This window comes from Syngnathus leptorhynchus, chromosome 8 (genome assembly GCF_054491065.1).
Source record: "Syngnathus leptorhynchus isolate UIUO chromosome 8, UIUO_Slep, whole genome shotgun sequence".
In the NCBI taxonomy this organism is placed as follows: Eukaryota; Metazoa; Chordata; class Actinopteri; order Syngnathiformes; family Syngnathidae; genus Syngnathus; species Syngnathus leptorhynchus.
Genome location: NC_141202.1, coordinates 1,038,993 through 1,051,305, shown reverse-complemented (window position 1 = coordinate 1,051,305; position 12,313 = coordinate 1,038,993). Strand labels below are relative to the sequence as shown.

General features: G+C 47.0%; 5 protein-coding genes across 8 annotated transcripts; 3 read left to right on the top strand and 2 right to left on the bottom strand.

The window, feature by feature from the left end:
- The first annotated feature begins 756 nt into the window (after nucleotides 1–756).
- On the top strand, nucleotides 757–4,236 carry etsrp (ETS1-related protein). 2 transcript variants are annotated; one of them, XM_085918734.1, is made up of 7 exons: nucleotides 757–848; nucleotides 920–1,001; nucleotides 2,358–2,426; nucleotides 2,510–2,584; nucleotides 2,653–3,066; nucleotides 3,152–3,270; nucleotides 3,362–4,236. In XM_085918734.1, exons 1-7 carry the CDS (start codon nucleotides 807–809, stop codon nucleotides 3,617–3,619), a joined length of 1,059 nt encoding a protein of 352 aa, XP_085774860.1. In that variant the 5' UTR covers nucleotides 757–806; the 3' UTR covers nucleotides 3,620–4,236. The 2 variants fall into 2 exon arrangements, with proteins under 2 accessions (XP_085774860.1, XP_085774859.1); XM_085918733.1 differs by having other exon boundaries at nucleotides 2,325–2,426.
- Nucleotides 4,237–4,771: 535 nt separating this feature from the next.
- On the top strand, nucleotides 4,772–6,945 carry pycard (PYD and CARD domain containing). Of its 2 annotated transcripts, XM_085919007.1 has the most exons (4): nucleotides 4,782–5,154; nucleotides 5,669–5,749; nucleotides 5,821–5,853; nucleotides 5,949–6,945. In XM_085919007.1, exons 1-4 carry the CDS (start codon nucleotides 4,899–4,901, stop codon nucleotides 6,209–6,211), a joined length of 633 nt encoding a protein of 210 aa, XP_085775133.1. In that variant the 5' UTR covers nucleotides 4,782–4,898; the 3' UTR covers nucleotides 6,212–6,945. The 2 variants fall into 2 exon arrangements, with proteins under 2 accessions (XP_085775134.1, XP_085775133.1); XM_085919008.1 differs by lacking the exon at nucleotides 5,821–5,853 and having other exon boundaries at nucleotides 4,772–5,154.
- Nucleotides 6,946–7,088: 143 nt separating this feature from the next.
- Nucleotides 7,089–9,103, top strand: dnajc28 (DnaJ (Hsp40) homolog, subfamily C, member 28). 2 transcript variants are annotated; one of them, XM_085919004.1, is made up of 2 exons: nucleotides 7,089–7,275; nucleotides 7,690–9,103. In XM_085919004.1, exon 2 carries the CDS (start codon nucleotides 7,704–7,706, stop codon nucleotides 8,835–8,837), a length of 1,134 nt encoding a protein of 377 aa, XP_085775130.1. In that variant the 5' UTR covers nucleotides 7,089–7,275; nucleotides 7,690–7,703; the 3' UTR covers nucleotides 8,838–9,103. The 2 variants fall into 2 exon arrangements, with proteins under 2 accessions (XP_085775130.1, XP_085775129.1); XM_085919003.1 differs by having other exon boundaries at nucleotides 7,089–7,454.
- On the bottom strand, nucleotides 8,920–9,336 carry LOC147051583 (potassium voltage-gated channel subfamily E member 2-like). The gene has a single exon (XM_085919009.1). It carries the CDS (start codon nucleotides 9,289–9,291, stop codon nucleotides 8,920–8,922), a length of 372 nt encoding a protein of 123 aa, XP_085775135.1. The 5' UTR covers nucleotides 9,292–9,336.
- A 204-nt stretch (nucleotides 9,337–9,540) lies between these two features.
- LOC147051582 (sodium channel regulatory subunit beta-1) lies at nucleotides 9,541–11,520 on the bottom strand. The gene is made up of 5 exons (XM_085919005.1): nucleotides 11,395–11,520; nucleotides 11,088–11,254; nucleotides 10,774–11,011; nucleotides 10,523–10,682; nucleotides 9,541–10,160 (listed from the first exon to the last, which is right to left on the bottom strand). Exons 1-5 carry the CDS (start codon nucleotides 11,471–11,473, stop codon nucleotides 10,118–10,120), a joined length of 687 nt encoding a protein of 228 aa, XP_085775131.1. The 5' UTR covers nucleotides 11,474–11,520; the 3' UTR covers nucleotides 9,541–10,117.
- Between the last annotated feature and the right edge of the window lie 793 nt (nucleotides 11,521–12,313).

Below are 12,313 nucleotides of genomic sequence, written 5' to 3'. Positions count from 1 at the left end.
ACAACTCGAAGTTTGTTCATCTGAACAATTGAAAACAGCGAAAAATATATATTTTATAAAGCCATTGGCTTTTGTCGATTTTTCTTCGACCGTTATCACAAAAAAAACTGTGTTTGATTTGTTCATCACTCCATTTTTGTTTTTTGTTTTAATTTCTGTAATGTTTCCTACTTTTTTATTAGCTAGCTTGTGGTGTTTTATTGCATTATACAGCGTTGTTTTTGCATGTGCTAAATCATGTCATATATTTTATTTCGAATGTAATCCCCGTGTCCAACTAAATAATACATCTGATTGAATTACAATTAATTGTAAACATGCCAAATCTTCTTTCATGTAAACACCGTTGTGAGATTGATCGAACAAAAAGAATTATATTTCTGTCCTAACCATGAAAAGATCTTACCCAACTTGAAAAAAAAGAGAGAAATATATTGCTTTTTTCCACTCATAAAATATCAATTGGTAGAAGGTATACGTAATATTTGATCAGTCAGTTCAACTCAAGTGTGTTTCTTTCAAACTTCCGATCGAAATGACAGTAACAGTTCCAAATTCTCTTTTTGGACTGTACTTTAATGAATGAAAATATTGGCTGGATGCTCTGGGTGGGGGTTTGATTGTCTGTGACGTCACTACTGTGTTGGTCACGACTCGGCCTGCCCCTCCCTCCCTCCCTCCCTCCCTCCCTCCCAGTCTCCCTCCCAGTCTCCCTCCCAGTCCGTCCTCTTTGCTCTTATAACGGAGCCGTCCCATCACAGAGGAGCTTTTGCTTCACTTGACTTCACACTGGGACACGGACCAACATGTACTGGGATTCCGCCATCAAGCCCGACACCAAAATAAAGGTAGGACGCCATTGATGTACACAAATGTCTTTCCAAAGGCAACGAAAATAGTTGTATTTTTCTATTTCTAGATGGAAGTGTGCCAAGGTGGCTTCTACGGGGAGGACTTTAGAACCCAGGAGGTGCCGGCAGGGTTTGACTTTGCATCTTTCGGTGAGGTTTTTTTTGTCTTTGTTGTTGGTGAGGGCGGGGTGTCTAAATTTGATGATGATGCTTTTCATTCGGATAAAGATGATGAAGAGTCAATTGTTTATGCAGCCGTCTTCCTGTGAGCTTTGGAGGACGCGGGAAATAGTTTCCCCGTCGGCATCATCATCATCATCATCATCATCACATCTGTCAAAGCTTTTTTGCAACGAGGCCTTGACACATGTGAGAGAAGGAGGGGGCGATGTGCGTGTGTGAATCAGGGTGGTCAAGTTAAAGATACCCTCCCCTGGCTAATCCTTTCCTCCAGACTTCCTCCTCCAACAGATTTAGAGTGCATGCCTCCCTCCCTGCCTCCCTGCCTCCCTCCATCACTACGCTGTCACACTCCCTCCACTGGTGTTTCCTCCACGCTCTTCCTCCCCTGTTTCCTCCATCCATTGAGCTAAAAAGAAAAAAGGCCAGCCTACGCTGATTGGATGGTAAACAAATGTCGTCCCCCCCCCACTCCTGCTCCACTAATAAGTGTTTTGTCTAATTTCTCGAACAGCCCCCCCCCCTTGTATTGTTGTGTGCACGGGACACTTCATTAGGTACATTGTCATTTTGCTGCAGAAGCTCGCCCGTGGAATAAGACTTTGAAGTTCTCACCCTTTTCCTACGATGTAAAGAACACAACTAAAGTCATCATTTGAGTCACAACGACTTTAAAATGTAAATTATTCACATTCACAGCGACAATTTTCATTAGCACAACAAGGTATGCGAGTCATTTACTCCAAAACAATTTGCTGAGTGGTGTTGGAGTTTTAAATTGGGGAATTTGTCCTGTAAACTCTCATTGTAAAGCCAATTTTCTTTTTTTTTTTTTGTTGGAATTGCCCAATTTAAAATGTCATCCTAGTTTGTTGCGTTGACATTTTCAGTTCACCCATTTTTGTGTAATCATATAAAGTGAAAAAATGGCTTTAAGATCACACTCATGGGTATACAACAACAAAAAGTCGAACAAAGTAAAAATAAAAGAAATATCCTCGCACATAAACATACTTTGAATGAATATGAGCTTTATTATTTAACTTTTAAAAGTACATTAAAAAAAAACACGCTCAGGCTTTTGACTACACGGAAGGTTTACAGAGCAATACTACCATCTAGTGACATGTTGTAGCTATTGCACTTCCATTTGTGCGCGTCTGTGTGCGCTGACGTCAGAGCAGATTGTGAACGCACCAAGACGATTCGCTGCTTTGACCTGTCGTGTTTTTTTTTTGTGTGTGGCATTTTAGATTTTTCTAATATTTGTGTTCATGTGTGTGTAACCTCCAGACTACCCTGGTGAAGATGTGTCTTTTCTGTTAGACAGCAGCAAGGCGTCCACGCAGCAGCCGCAGTATTCACTCGACAGCAGTTATGCGGAGCCGGCGAAAGGTCGGTCAATAAGAATGATACCAAATCAAATACCATGTTTGATGATTTCCAATGCTCCCGAATTCATTTGCGTTTCTTTGCAGTCAACTCAAGCGACATCGGTCTCTTCAACCTGGACTCCTTCCAGGAATTCACCTGGTGGACTTCTTATCCACAAGGTGTTGCAGAAATTCACCGCTCGGGTCATTTGCGCCTTACTAAGCTCGGTTTCCCTTCCCTTCGGCAGACGGGCTGATGGTGGAGCAGCAGCACCACGTGAGTGCTTACCAGGAGCCGGGGGCCAATCAGAGCTACCAAAGCCTGGTGCCCCAGAGCGGTCAGTTCAGCCCGGCCACAGAGGGCAGCCACAGCCCCTTCCCGGGCGTCCAAAACGCAGACGGCGAGTCGGGATACTGCCGCAACCGCCGCCGCCGCCACACGGCCGACCTGTACCCCGACTCGGAGGGCCAGAGAGGCTTCTGGTCCGAATACTCCCCGGCTGGCTTCGGCGCTCCCCCGCCGCCTACGCCCTCCGTCTGCCCCGCCCCCACCGACCCAAGCCCTCAGCCGTCAGACCACTTCTACCCCCGTGTGGCCAAGCGCAAAAATCTCCAGCGGCCTGAGAGGGACAGTCACGTGGCCCCGATGTCCGCTTATCCAGGTTTGTACTGTTTGGGGGAAGATTTTTTTTTTGTTGAAAGTAAATAAATACAGAGCCGCTTTTATCGTGTTAACATAATGGTCAGGTTCTGGACCGATCCAGCTGTGGCAGTTCCTACTGGAGCTTCTTCTGGACTCCGCCTGTCGCACCTTCATCTCCTGGACCGGGGACGGCTGGGAGTTTAAGATGTCTGACCCAAGTGAGGTAGTATTGAGCAATATTTGTTATCTGCTGGAGAGGAGGCCTTGATTTAGAATTTCTTTCATTCCATCTTTGTGATTTCCCTCCTTCGCAGGTGGCCAAGCGCTGGGGCCAGTGCAAGAACAAGCCCAAGATGAACTACGAGAAGCTGAGCCGGGGCCTTCGCTACTACTACCACAAGAACATCATCCACAAGACGGCGGGCAAGCGCTACGTGTACCGCTTTGTGTGCGACGTGCAGGGCATGCTGGGAAAGTCGGCGCAGGAGGTGCTGAGCAGCCTGAACATTTTGCCCACCTCCGGCAGCACAGAGTCGTCCGCGTCAGACTTCAGCAGCGAGCGATGGGAGTAAAAAAAAAAAAAACCTATGGACCTTGTGAGTCAAGATGTACGTGACATTGGTGTGCAAAGTCACCATGAGATGAGTTGAATTTGCAACTTGTCAGGCAGATTCAGGGCGAAGGAGGCGTTTGCAGCATTACAAAGAAGAACGTGACATCACATCTCCAACTACGGTCATTAAACAAGTATCGGGGCCCACAGCCAACGGACAAAAATGCTGATGCAAAGAAAACTCGTCATTTTCGTGACAAAAGTGTCAAATAAAGAAAGAGAGAAAAAAAACATTTGAAAACAAAACAAAACAAAACAAAACAAAAGAGTGCAACACTACACACAAATTGCAACTGGTGAGAAAACGATGATGAAACTTTACAAGTGTGCAATAATAAATCTATTTTCATCTGGGAAATAATAGGATTGCAACAATAGAACCAAAAGGTTTTTCGAGGAAAAACACTCTTTTTACTTCACAGCTTTTACCCTTGTTTGTGTTTGCAAAAGTACTTGTAAATAGTGTTAATACAGTGTAGTTTTGTGCATTTATTTTATTTTTGATATACAGTATACAAAACTCAGGTCTACCTCTGTTGTCCAATTCCAATGAATAAAGTCAAATGATTCGCTCGTTTCCAGTCAGTAACAGTCAAAGGTGTCAATTCAAGTCAAGTCAAGTCAAGTTTATTTGTATAGCCCTAAATCACAAGCAGTCTCAAAGGGCTTCACATAGACAATCAATTGACAATTATTCTCAAAGCATCCCCTGATCTTGGGCTCCCAAAAGGGCAAGGAAAAACTCAAAAACCCCTACCAGGGGAAAAATGAGAAACCTTGAGAAGGGACCACAGATGGAAGGATCCCCCTTTCAGGACAATCATGTTTTAGAGGCAACACTCATTTGGGGTTTTCCACCTTGGACCTTTTCCAAACATGCAGTTTCCATTTGGGTGTGGCTGAACCATTGTTTTAACTCGCTCGTTGAAAGGAGTTTCAAGTCAAGCGCTTCGTTCAAATGGTGCTGCGTTCACACTACCTCGGTCATCGGTAACGTGAGCCTTCAGTCATTTTGCTCCAAACTCAAGTATGTCAGTGGCAGGTCAGAAGGAAGTCAGTCAGGTTTGATGACATTTTGCAACGTGCGTTTGCTGTCGAGGTTAACCACGTCCATTTCCGGAATCATAGAAACGAAAGCAAAATTCCTTTCACAGTTAAGCAGCATTGCCTTCGAGTCAGCCGACAGTCTCATCTCTCATCTCGGGTGGGGCGTTCTCGACTTAATTCCCGGCTAAAAAATGGAAATAATGCCCACTAAAAAGAACATGGTGATGGACGCGCTACAAAACCTGACCGACGAAAACTACAAAAAGTTCTGGAAGTATCTGGCGAACCTTCGCGGTGACAGAAGTGTGGCGTTAAACAAGGTGGCGGGGAAGGACTACATGGACGTGACCGACGTGCTGGTGTCCACTTTCACCGAGGACGGAGCTCCAGCCGTGGTCTCCAAATTGCTCCGGTCCATGCAATGCTACGATGAGGCCCAAAAACTCGGTAAATGACTGGCGTGCGAGCGAGCGTGCGAGCGAGCGTGCGTGCGTGCGAGCGTGCGAGCGAGCGTGCGAGCGAGCGTGCGTGCGAGCGAGCGTGCGAGCGTGCGAGCGTGCGTGAGTGAGGACAAATATTGGAACGCACGCACAGAGGGAGTTTGACTGTTTTCTTCTCTCTCTCTCTCTCTCTCTCTCTCTCTCTCTCTCTCTCTCTCTCTCTCTCTCTCTCTCTCTCTCTCTCTCTCTCTCTAAATATTTTGAAATGTTTGATATTATTAGTTTGGTAGTACAATTTGTTGTATTTTATCTTATTTCTTTGTTTATATACAGATAGATAGATAGATAGATAGATAGACAGACAGACAGACAGACAGACAGACAGACAGACAGACAGACAGACAGACAGACAGATATTTAATCATATTTATTTATGAATATATTTGATCATATTTAGAACTCCTGGAAGAACTAGTTGTTGTTGTTTTGATATAGTGAGTTCAAATGTGACATCTTTTCAGATGAGCAGATTGCCAAACATTTCCCAAAGTCATCAGATGAGCAGATTGCCAAACATTTCCCAAAGTCATCTGCTAGCGAAGGTAGGTCTTTTTTTGCTTTTGTTTGCTTTTGTTCCTAAAAAGTTCATTTGAATTGTTATCGTTTCTAACAGCAAGCGCTGCGGGTGAGACGACACGCTCCAGCGGTAAATCTCAAGATGTTCACACTATTTGGCCGTGCTCGGATGATGTGAGAGTCTAGCAATTGTCTGACATTTCTTCCCAATGTTTTGTACCTCAGAGGAGCACTTTGTGAAAAAGCATAGGACCGAGCTGATTCAGCGCGTGACCAACATCGATCAAATTCTGAACCTTCTTCTGGAGAGGAAGGTCATCCAGGATTCCATCTATGAGGAAATCTGCAATACAAGCGGCCGCTCAGAAAAGATGACCATGATCTACATGCTGGCTCTCAAGTCCGGCATTCGTGCCAAGGACATTTTCTTTGAAATCCTCCAGGAAAAAGAGCCGCTCCTCGTGCAGGACCTGGAGAACAAAGCGTAGATGTCTGTCCTCGTATATCCACTCTTGGGCTAATTTACAAAATTCCACTTTTCTCTACGCCCGATTAAGAGTACCAAACAAAGTCAAAAGGTTAAAACAAGTGTCGTTTGATTGGCTTCTGATAAGTTCCGCATACTCGATTGCCCTGTTGGCGTGACTTGGCCATAAAGCGCTGCCTCCAATTATATGGGCTTTAAACTTTAACCTCACTTTATTGGACATGCCGACACTCTCAAAATGTTCACTCGTGGAGGCGAGCGTATGCAGTCCGTTGGGTGTTTGTCACGTTGGGAATGGAGCAGGACGACTGATTGGAGGGAAAAGACGCCAAGACGGGAACAAACAGGCAGGGCAACATAGCCATAAGCAGGATTTTCTACTTGTCTGAACAAAACACCAAGACATGACGAATCTCATCGAGATGAGCAAGACAAACAGCCGAGACGAACAGGCAGGGCAACGTAGCCATAAGCAGAATTTTCAACTTGTCTGAACAAAACACCAATCATCGAGATGAGCAAGACAAACAGCCGAGACGAACAGGCAGGGACTAACGGAAAAACAGGCGGGACCAAACAGGACGGGCCAACGGGACTATGCGACAGGGACTGAGTGACACGCGGACAGGATTTATACGGGTAACGAGGGGCAGCAGAGATACAATTCGTGCAAAAACATTCTCAGGAAATATTGGAACAAATTGGAACAGATTTGATTAAACTTTTCATCTTGTGTCTTGTGGTTGTTGTCTCGATCAATGGAACATGAGGGTGGAATGCATCGTGTATTCTTTTTTTTCATACGTGTAATATATTTATGACATAAAAATGTTTTTATCCATATGTCTAACATTAACCTAACCAGAGACCACCTAATCACACAGCTCATAACATTTATTGCATCTATTTGCTCACATATTTAATGTATACGAACAATATATTGTGTAAAGACAACTGGGCTGCTTTGTGTGACCTCCAGCCCACCAGATGTCGCCGATGCACGTTTCTCAACAAGCGCCAGTGAAAAGTAAACGCAAGCAAACGAAGAAGAAAGCAACAACAAACGTAACTGCCAGTGGCTGAGTCGATATCCACCTTGTATTTGTCGTGAAATTCCTTTTTATATTTTCTAAGGAGTAAATTGGCACGTTTGTGCGGTAACTAGCGGAAGACGTTCGACGGTTTGGCTTGCTTATTTAGCTACGGCTTCTTTAGCTTGTAGCTAGCAGAAGTGGAATATCCGGGTATTTATTATGACGTTGCCAATAGAAATGGCTAAGTTAGCAAAAAAATAATATTTTTACATTGTAAAACAGATATGATAGCCTAAAAGAGTATGAAATCTACTTTCTGATGACATCAAACTCACTTTGTCAGATTAAAGTAATATTAAGTCTAAGTAATCGATTTTGCACAGAAAGAAAAAACATCACTTCTCTGCTTTGGCCACATTCTGATGGTTGTGTTGTCCCTTTCCAGGCGTGCGGTGAGAAATGAGTTCCCATCTGCTGGTGTCCTGCAACTCCTCCCGTCATGGATCTCTCCTACTGCTTCACTTTGGCCAGTCCTGCTGGCTCCGAACTTTCAGCAGCAGAGCCCGCATCAGCAGCACCCTTCGAGAGAGCTACCGGCTGCTGCAGCTGAGCCCGGACGAAACTGTCAGCCCCGAGCGAGCGAAGGAGTCCTACTTGCGCCTGGCCAAGCTCTACCACCCGGACTCCGGCATGCCCACCGCCGATGCGGCCCTCTTTACTCGGGTGGAGGAGGCCTACCGCTCCGTGCTGGCCCACCACGGTGAGACCCGGCGTCGAGAGGCGGTGCAGGACGAGGACGAGGACCTGTCCACCCGTGCGGCCCCTCAGCACAGACACTACCTCAGCTATGAGGGCGTGGGCTCAGGCACCCCCAGCCAACGCGAGCGCCAGTACCGCCATTTCCGCGCCGACCGGGCCGTGGAGCAAGTTACCGATTACCGGCAGAGGGAGCACGAGAGAGCGGCGGCGGCCGAAGGGGCGCTGGTGGAGCGGGACGTGCGGCAGCGCAGTAGGAGCATCAAAATCACTCAAGCGGTGGAGCGGCTGGTGGAGGATCTAATCCAAGAGTCCATGGCCCGGGAGGACTTCCGCAATTTAAGCGGCGCCGGAAAGCCGCTCGACAAGTTCCAACACAACCCCTACGCCGACCCCATGACGCACAACCTCAATCGCATCCTCTTGGACAACGGCTACCAGCCACCTTGGGTGCTCACGCAGCGGGACATCCGCGAGGCGGCCGCTCGCATCCGCGGTCAGTTGCTGGACGCTCGGGTCGGGCTGGGCGAAGCCCTCGGCCCCGCCGAGCGCCTCCGCTGGGAGGAGCTGTGCGCTCACGCCGAGGAAGAGCTGGCCAAAGTCAACAAGAAGGTGGACAGCTACAACCTGATTGTTCCCATGCTCCACATGCAAATGGTACATTTCAGCCTGGCGCGCGAGGTGCGGCGCGCAGAGGAGGCGGCCGGACGGCGCCGAGTTGAGCAGCGACAGAGGAGGAAGGAGGAGAGGAAGCGGGTCAATGGCGCCTATATGGCTGCCAAGTCTGCAGGCGCCAAGCCAGGACTGCTGTCGTGGATGCAGAGTTGGCTCAAATGAATGGCACCAAACGTCTTCTTTTTGAAAGCCTTGACTTTATTGAGCAACAATTCTTGAGTGTTGTTGCATAATTCAAATTTCTTCACTGCTGATTTTCCACCACTGTCGCCGGGTTACAGATGACCACCGACGATGACACCTCCGCCACCCGAGCCGCGGCGGCCGTAGACGGCGTCGGCTTTCGGCTCCAGTCTCGGGCTATGTACTGCTGGTACGGGTCCTGGGAGCCCTCCAGTTTCCTGGAGCGGATGAAACTAAACATGACGGCGAAGGAGAAGAAGCTGAACACGGCAAACACCAGCAGGATGTAGAAGACTCCTTGGAATGCGGCGGAGGTGTTGGCCTGGCTCTGTGGAGATTGCCCGAGAGATTGATCTGCAGTGCTTGCGTTGAGGCATCGATGCAAGCGGGACAGCAGCAGGGATCTCAAATGTGTGGCGTTGATGTCCGACATGGTCGCCTCCTGCTGCAAGGTGAGCAGTGACTACAACTTTTTGTATCCTGGGGAAAATGTTTGGATGTATTGTGAGTGGGGCGCAAAATGTTAGGAGAATTGGAAAAGGAAATAGCAGCAGCAGCCCTAATATATATGGATAGTAATCACAAACATCACAACAATTACAATGGCTAGATTTAAAAAAAAAAGTGAAATCAAACACATCCTTTTTTCAAATGAGACATTTTTAATAGCCACACAGCCCATTCAACAATTGACCACAACAAATCAGATTGGTTCATTACAAAAATACACACAATTTTCCCAAAGGCCCCTGAATGTTTATGTATGTATGATAAGAAAATAGATTTATGAATTTCTCGAGATATAATTTCCACAAATTTAAGCAATTCTATTTTGGTAAGAAGGCTTTTATTTGAAATGTGGAAAAGTCAATGAGATAAGAAAGTTGTAATAAAGCACTCATCAGGAAGAAAAGCTTACCTGTGTGATGACTTTGCTTGCCCTCCTACTATGGGCCAGACGGACGCAAGGTTCCAGCCGCCTAAAAAGCCTAAAGCTCCTCCGATGCCTGGCTGTCAACACGTTTAATGAAAACATTTGTTCAAATTCAACTCGTGAGGACGATTCCCTCGTATGATTAAGACCCGTGTGAAATGACAGCTTCAGCGGCAGAACAATGCTTTCGCTGTGCCTACTGTGACCTCCGCGTGTCCTTGAACGCACCATGTGCACTCCACATCTACTTGTATGAGGAATGAGATGCATACAATAAAAATCATTTGTTATACTTCACATAGTGCTTTTGGATCAAATCAAAAACTTATTTAGGTTCCTCTAACTTAACGCCATCACAGTCCGGCAATCTGCAACACATAAGAATGAGAGGGGGGGGGGAAAAATGATTAATGACAACTCTAGAAAAAGTTCAGATGATAAATTGGTGTTGAAGAATTTTATAACATTTCTTAAAAAAAAAAAAAAAAAAAGAAGTCAAAATAATTTTCTTTTTTTTTTTTTTGCAGATTTGATCTTAAATATTTATTTATATTTCAACTGACAAATGATTCTTGTTAAATGACTGAGCAAATATGCGTACTTGAAATGTTTCAATTGAATCTGAGAAAATGACTTCCAGTTTTTGTAAAATTACAATTCACTCATTCTGCTGAAATGATGCATTCTTGGTGCATTTCGGGAATGATGAAGGAAGGATCATTCCACATACTCCTTGTGAGCCTTCAGAGCCCTGCGTGCTTCGCGGGCGTCCGCGTCGTCCGACACCTTCTTGTAGCAGTAGACCACCACCACGATGAGCCACAACTGCAGGAGCACCATCAGCACGTACATGACCATCTCCGACACCACCGCCGCCAGCTCCCGGTTGGCTTCAACGTAGATGGCAAACTCAAATGACTTATCGTAATTGGTATCGACCCAAGCGTGGTTACGGGGGGGGGGGGGGGCGCGGATCCTCACCGGCGTCCACCACGCTGAGCTCCACCTCCTTCTCCACGCTGACCTGGTGCCGAAAGCCCGCCGCCAGCAGAAGCGTTCGGCTGAAAGTGCAGCGATACGTTCCGGCGTCCCCGTAGCTGACGTTGCGCACGGCCACGCTGGCCGCCTGGATGTCCTCGCCTCTCGTTCCCAGCCAGTCCAGACGTCCCCTGAAAGCTTCGTCCACGACCTCGGCGCTCGGGTGCTCGTAGTGGAAGATCTGGAGGGAAAGCCGGCATGTGGAATGTTTGCTTTGACAGCAAACTCATTTGGCTCGAAATTCCCTGTGATCTCACATGCGTGAAATGTTCCTGTCCTTGAGGTCTGAAGTGCCAGTCCACGGTGGCGACGGCGTCCACTTCCCCTCGTTTCTTGCAGGAAATGCAACCCAGCACGAAGGCCCGGCCCCGTACGGCCTCCGTCAACGAGTCCACCTCGGCGCAGCCGCCCAGACACTGGCACGCTACGAAAAGTTATCGCCGTACTAAAAATGTCATCACTTGAACAGAAAGACGATTTGAATGAAATGAATGTATTCGTATTTATGAAGTCATATCGTCATTATTTAGCCTCCAAATATTCACGAGTGATTTCTGGACTCACCGAGCAGACCGACGACTATGAGAAAAGGCCGCTGGATTTGTGCCAGAGCCATTGAAGAAAATCCACTGGGGCAACTCATCCAAGCTCCATAAAGTCCTCCGTTTACGTCGAAAAGGAGTCCGTGAAATGACAGATGAGACAAAAAAGTTGTTTCGCGAGTCGTCCCGGGGTGCTCGCTACTCCGAGAAGGCTTGGAGGAGGTTATATTTAGGCGCTGCTGGCAATAATACCCCAAGCCAGCTGGGAACTTGAGATGACCTGGGAGCTCTTCGGAACGCTTTTCTTGCAGGCGGGATGAATGGATGGACGAATGAATGGATGGACGGATAGATGGACGGATGGATGGACGGATGGATGGATGGATGGATGGATGGATGGATGGATGGATGGATGGATGGATGGATGGATGGATGGATGGATGGATGGATGGATGGATGGATGGATGGATGGATGGATGGGATTTCTTCAAGTGTGTCAGTGTGCACCTACTTACTTGGATATTTTTGGCGTTTCCCTTGATAAGATACGCTGCACAATGTGACTATGTGGCCCACATTTTCGAGACTAATGAGAGCCATCGCAACCATTAACAGCATCACGGGAGATTTTTTTTTAGACGACAAGTAAACACGTTTGAAAATGTGTGAGTATAGTCTCAAAAACAACACCGTTCACTCAATGACACACAAAAATCGTATTGTACATCGTAATCGATGAAGTGAAGGCCGCCTCATACGACGGATTCACGTGGGAGATAGGAGGCGCGCGATGCCGTGCGATGCGGTGCGTGCGGTGGCGTGATTACTTGGAATCGCTGGACAAATAAAAACAAATGGCAATATTTCAAGGCCTTGTAAGCTTTAGTCATGTGTATGTGTACAGTCGCTCCACTCCGGCCGGGGTCAGGGTTGTTGTCATG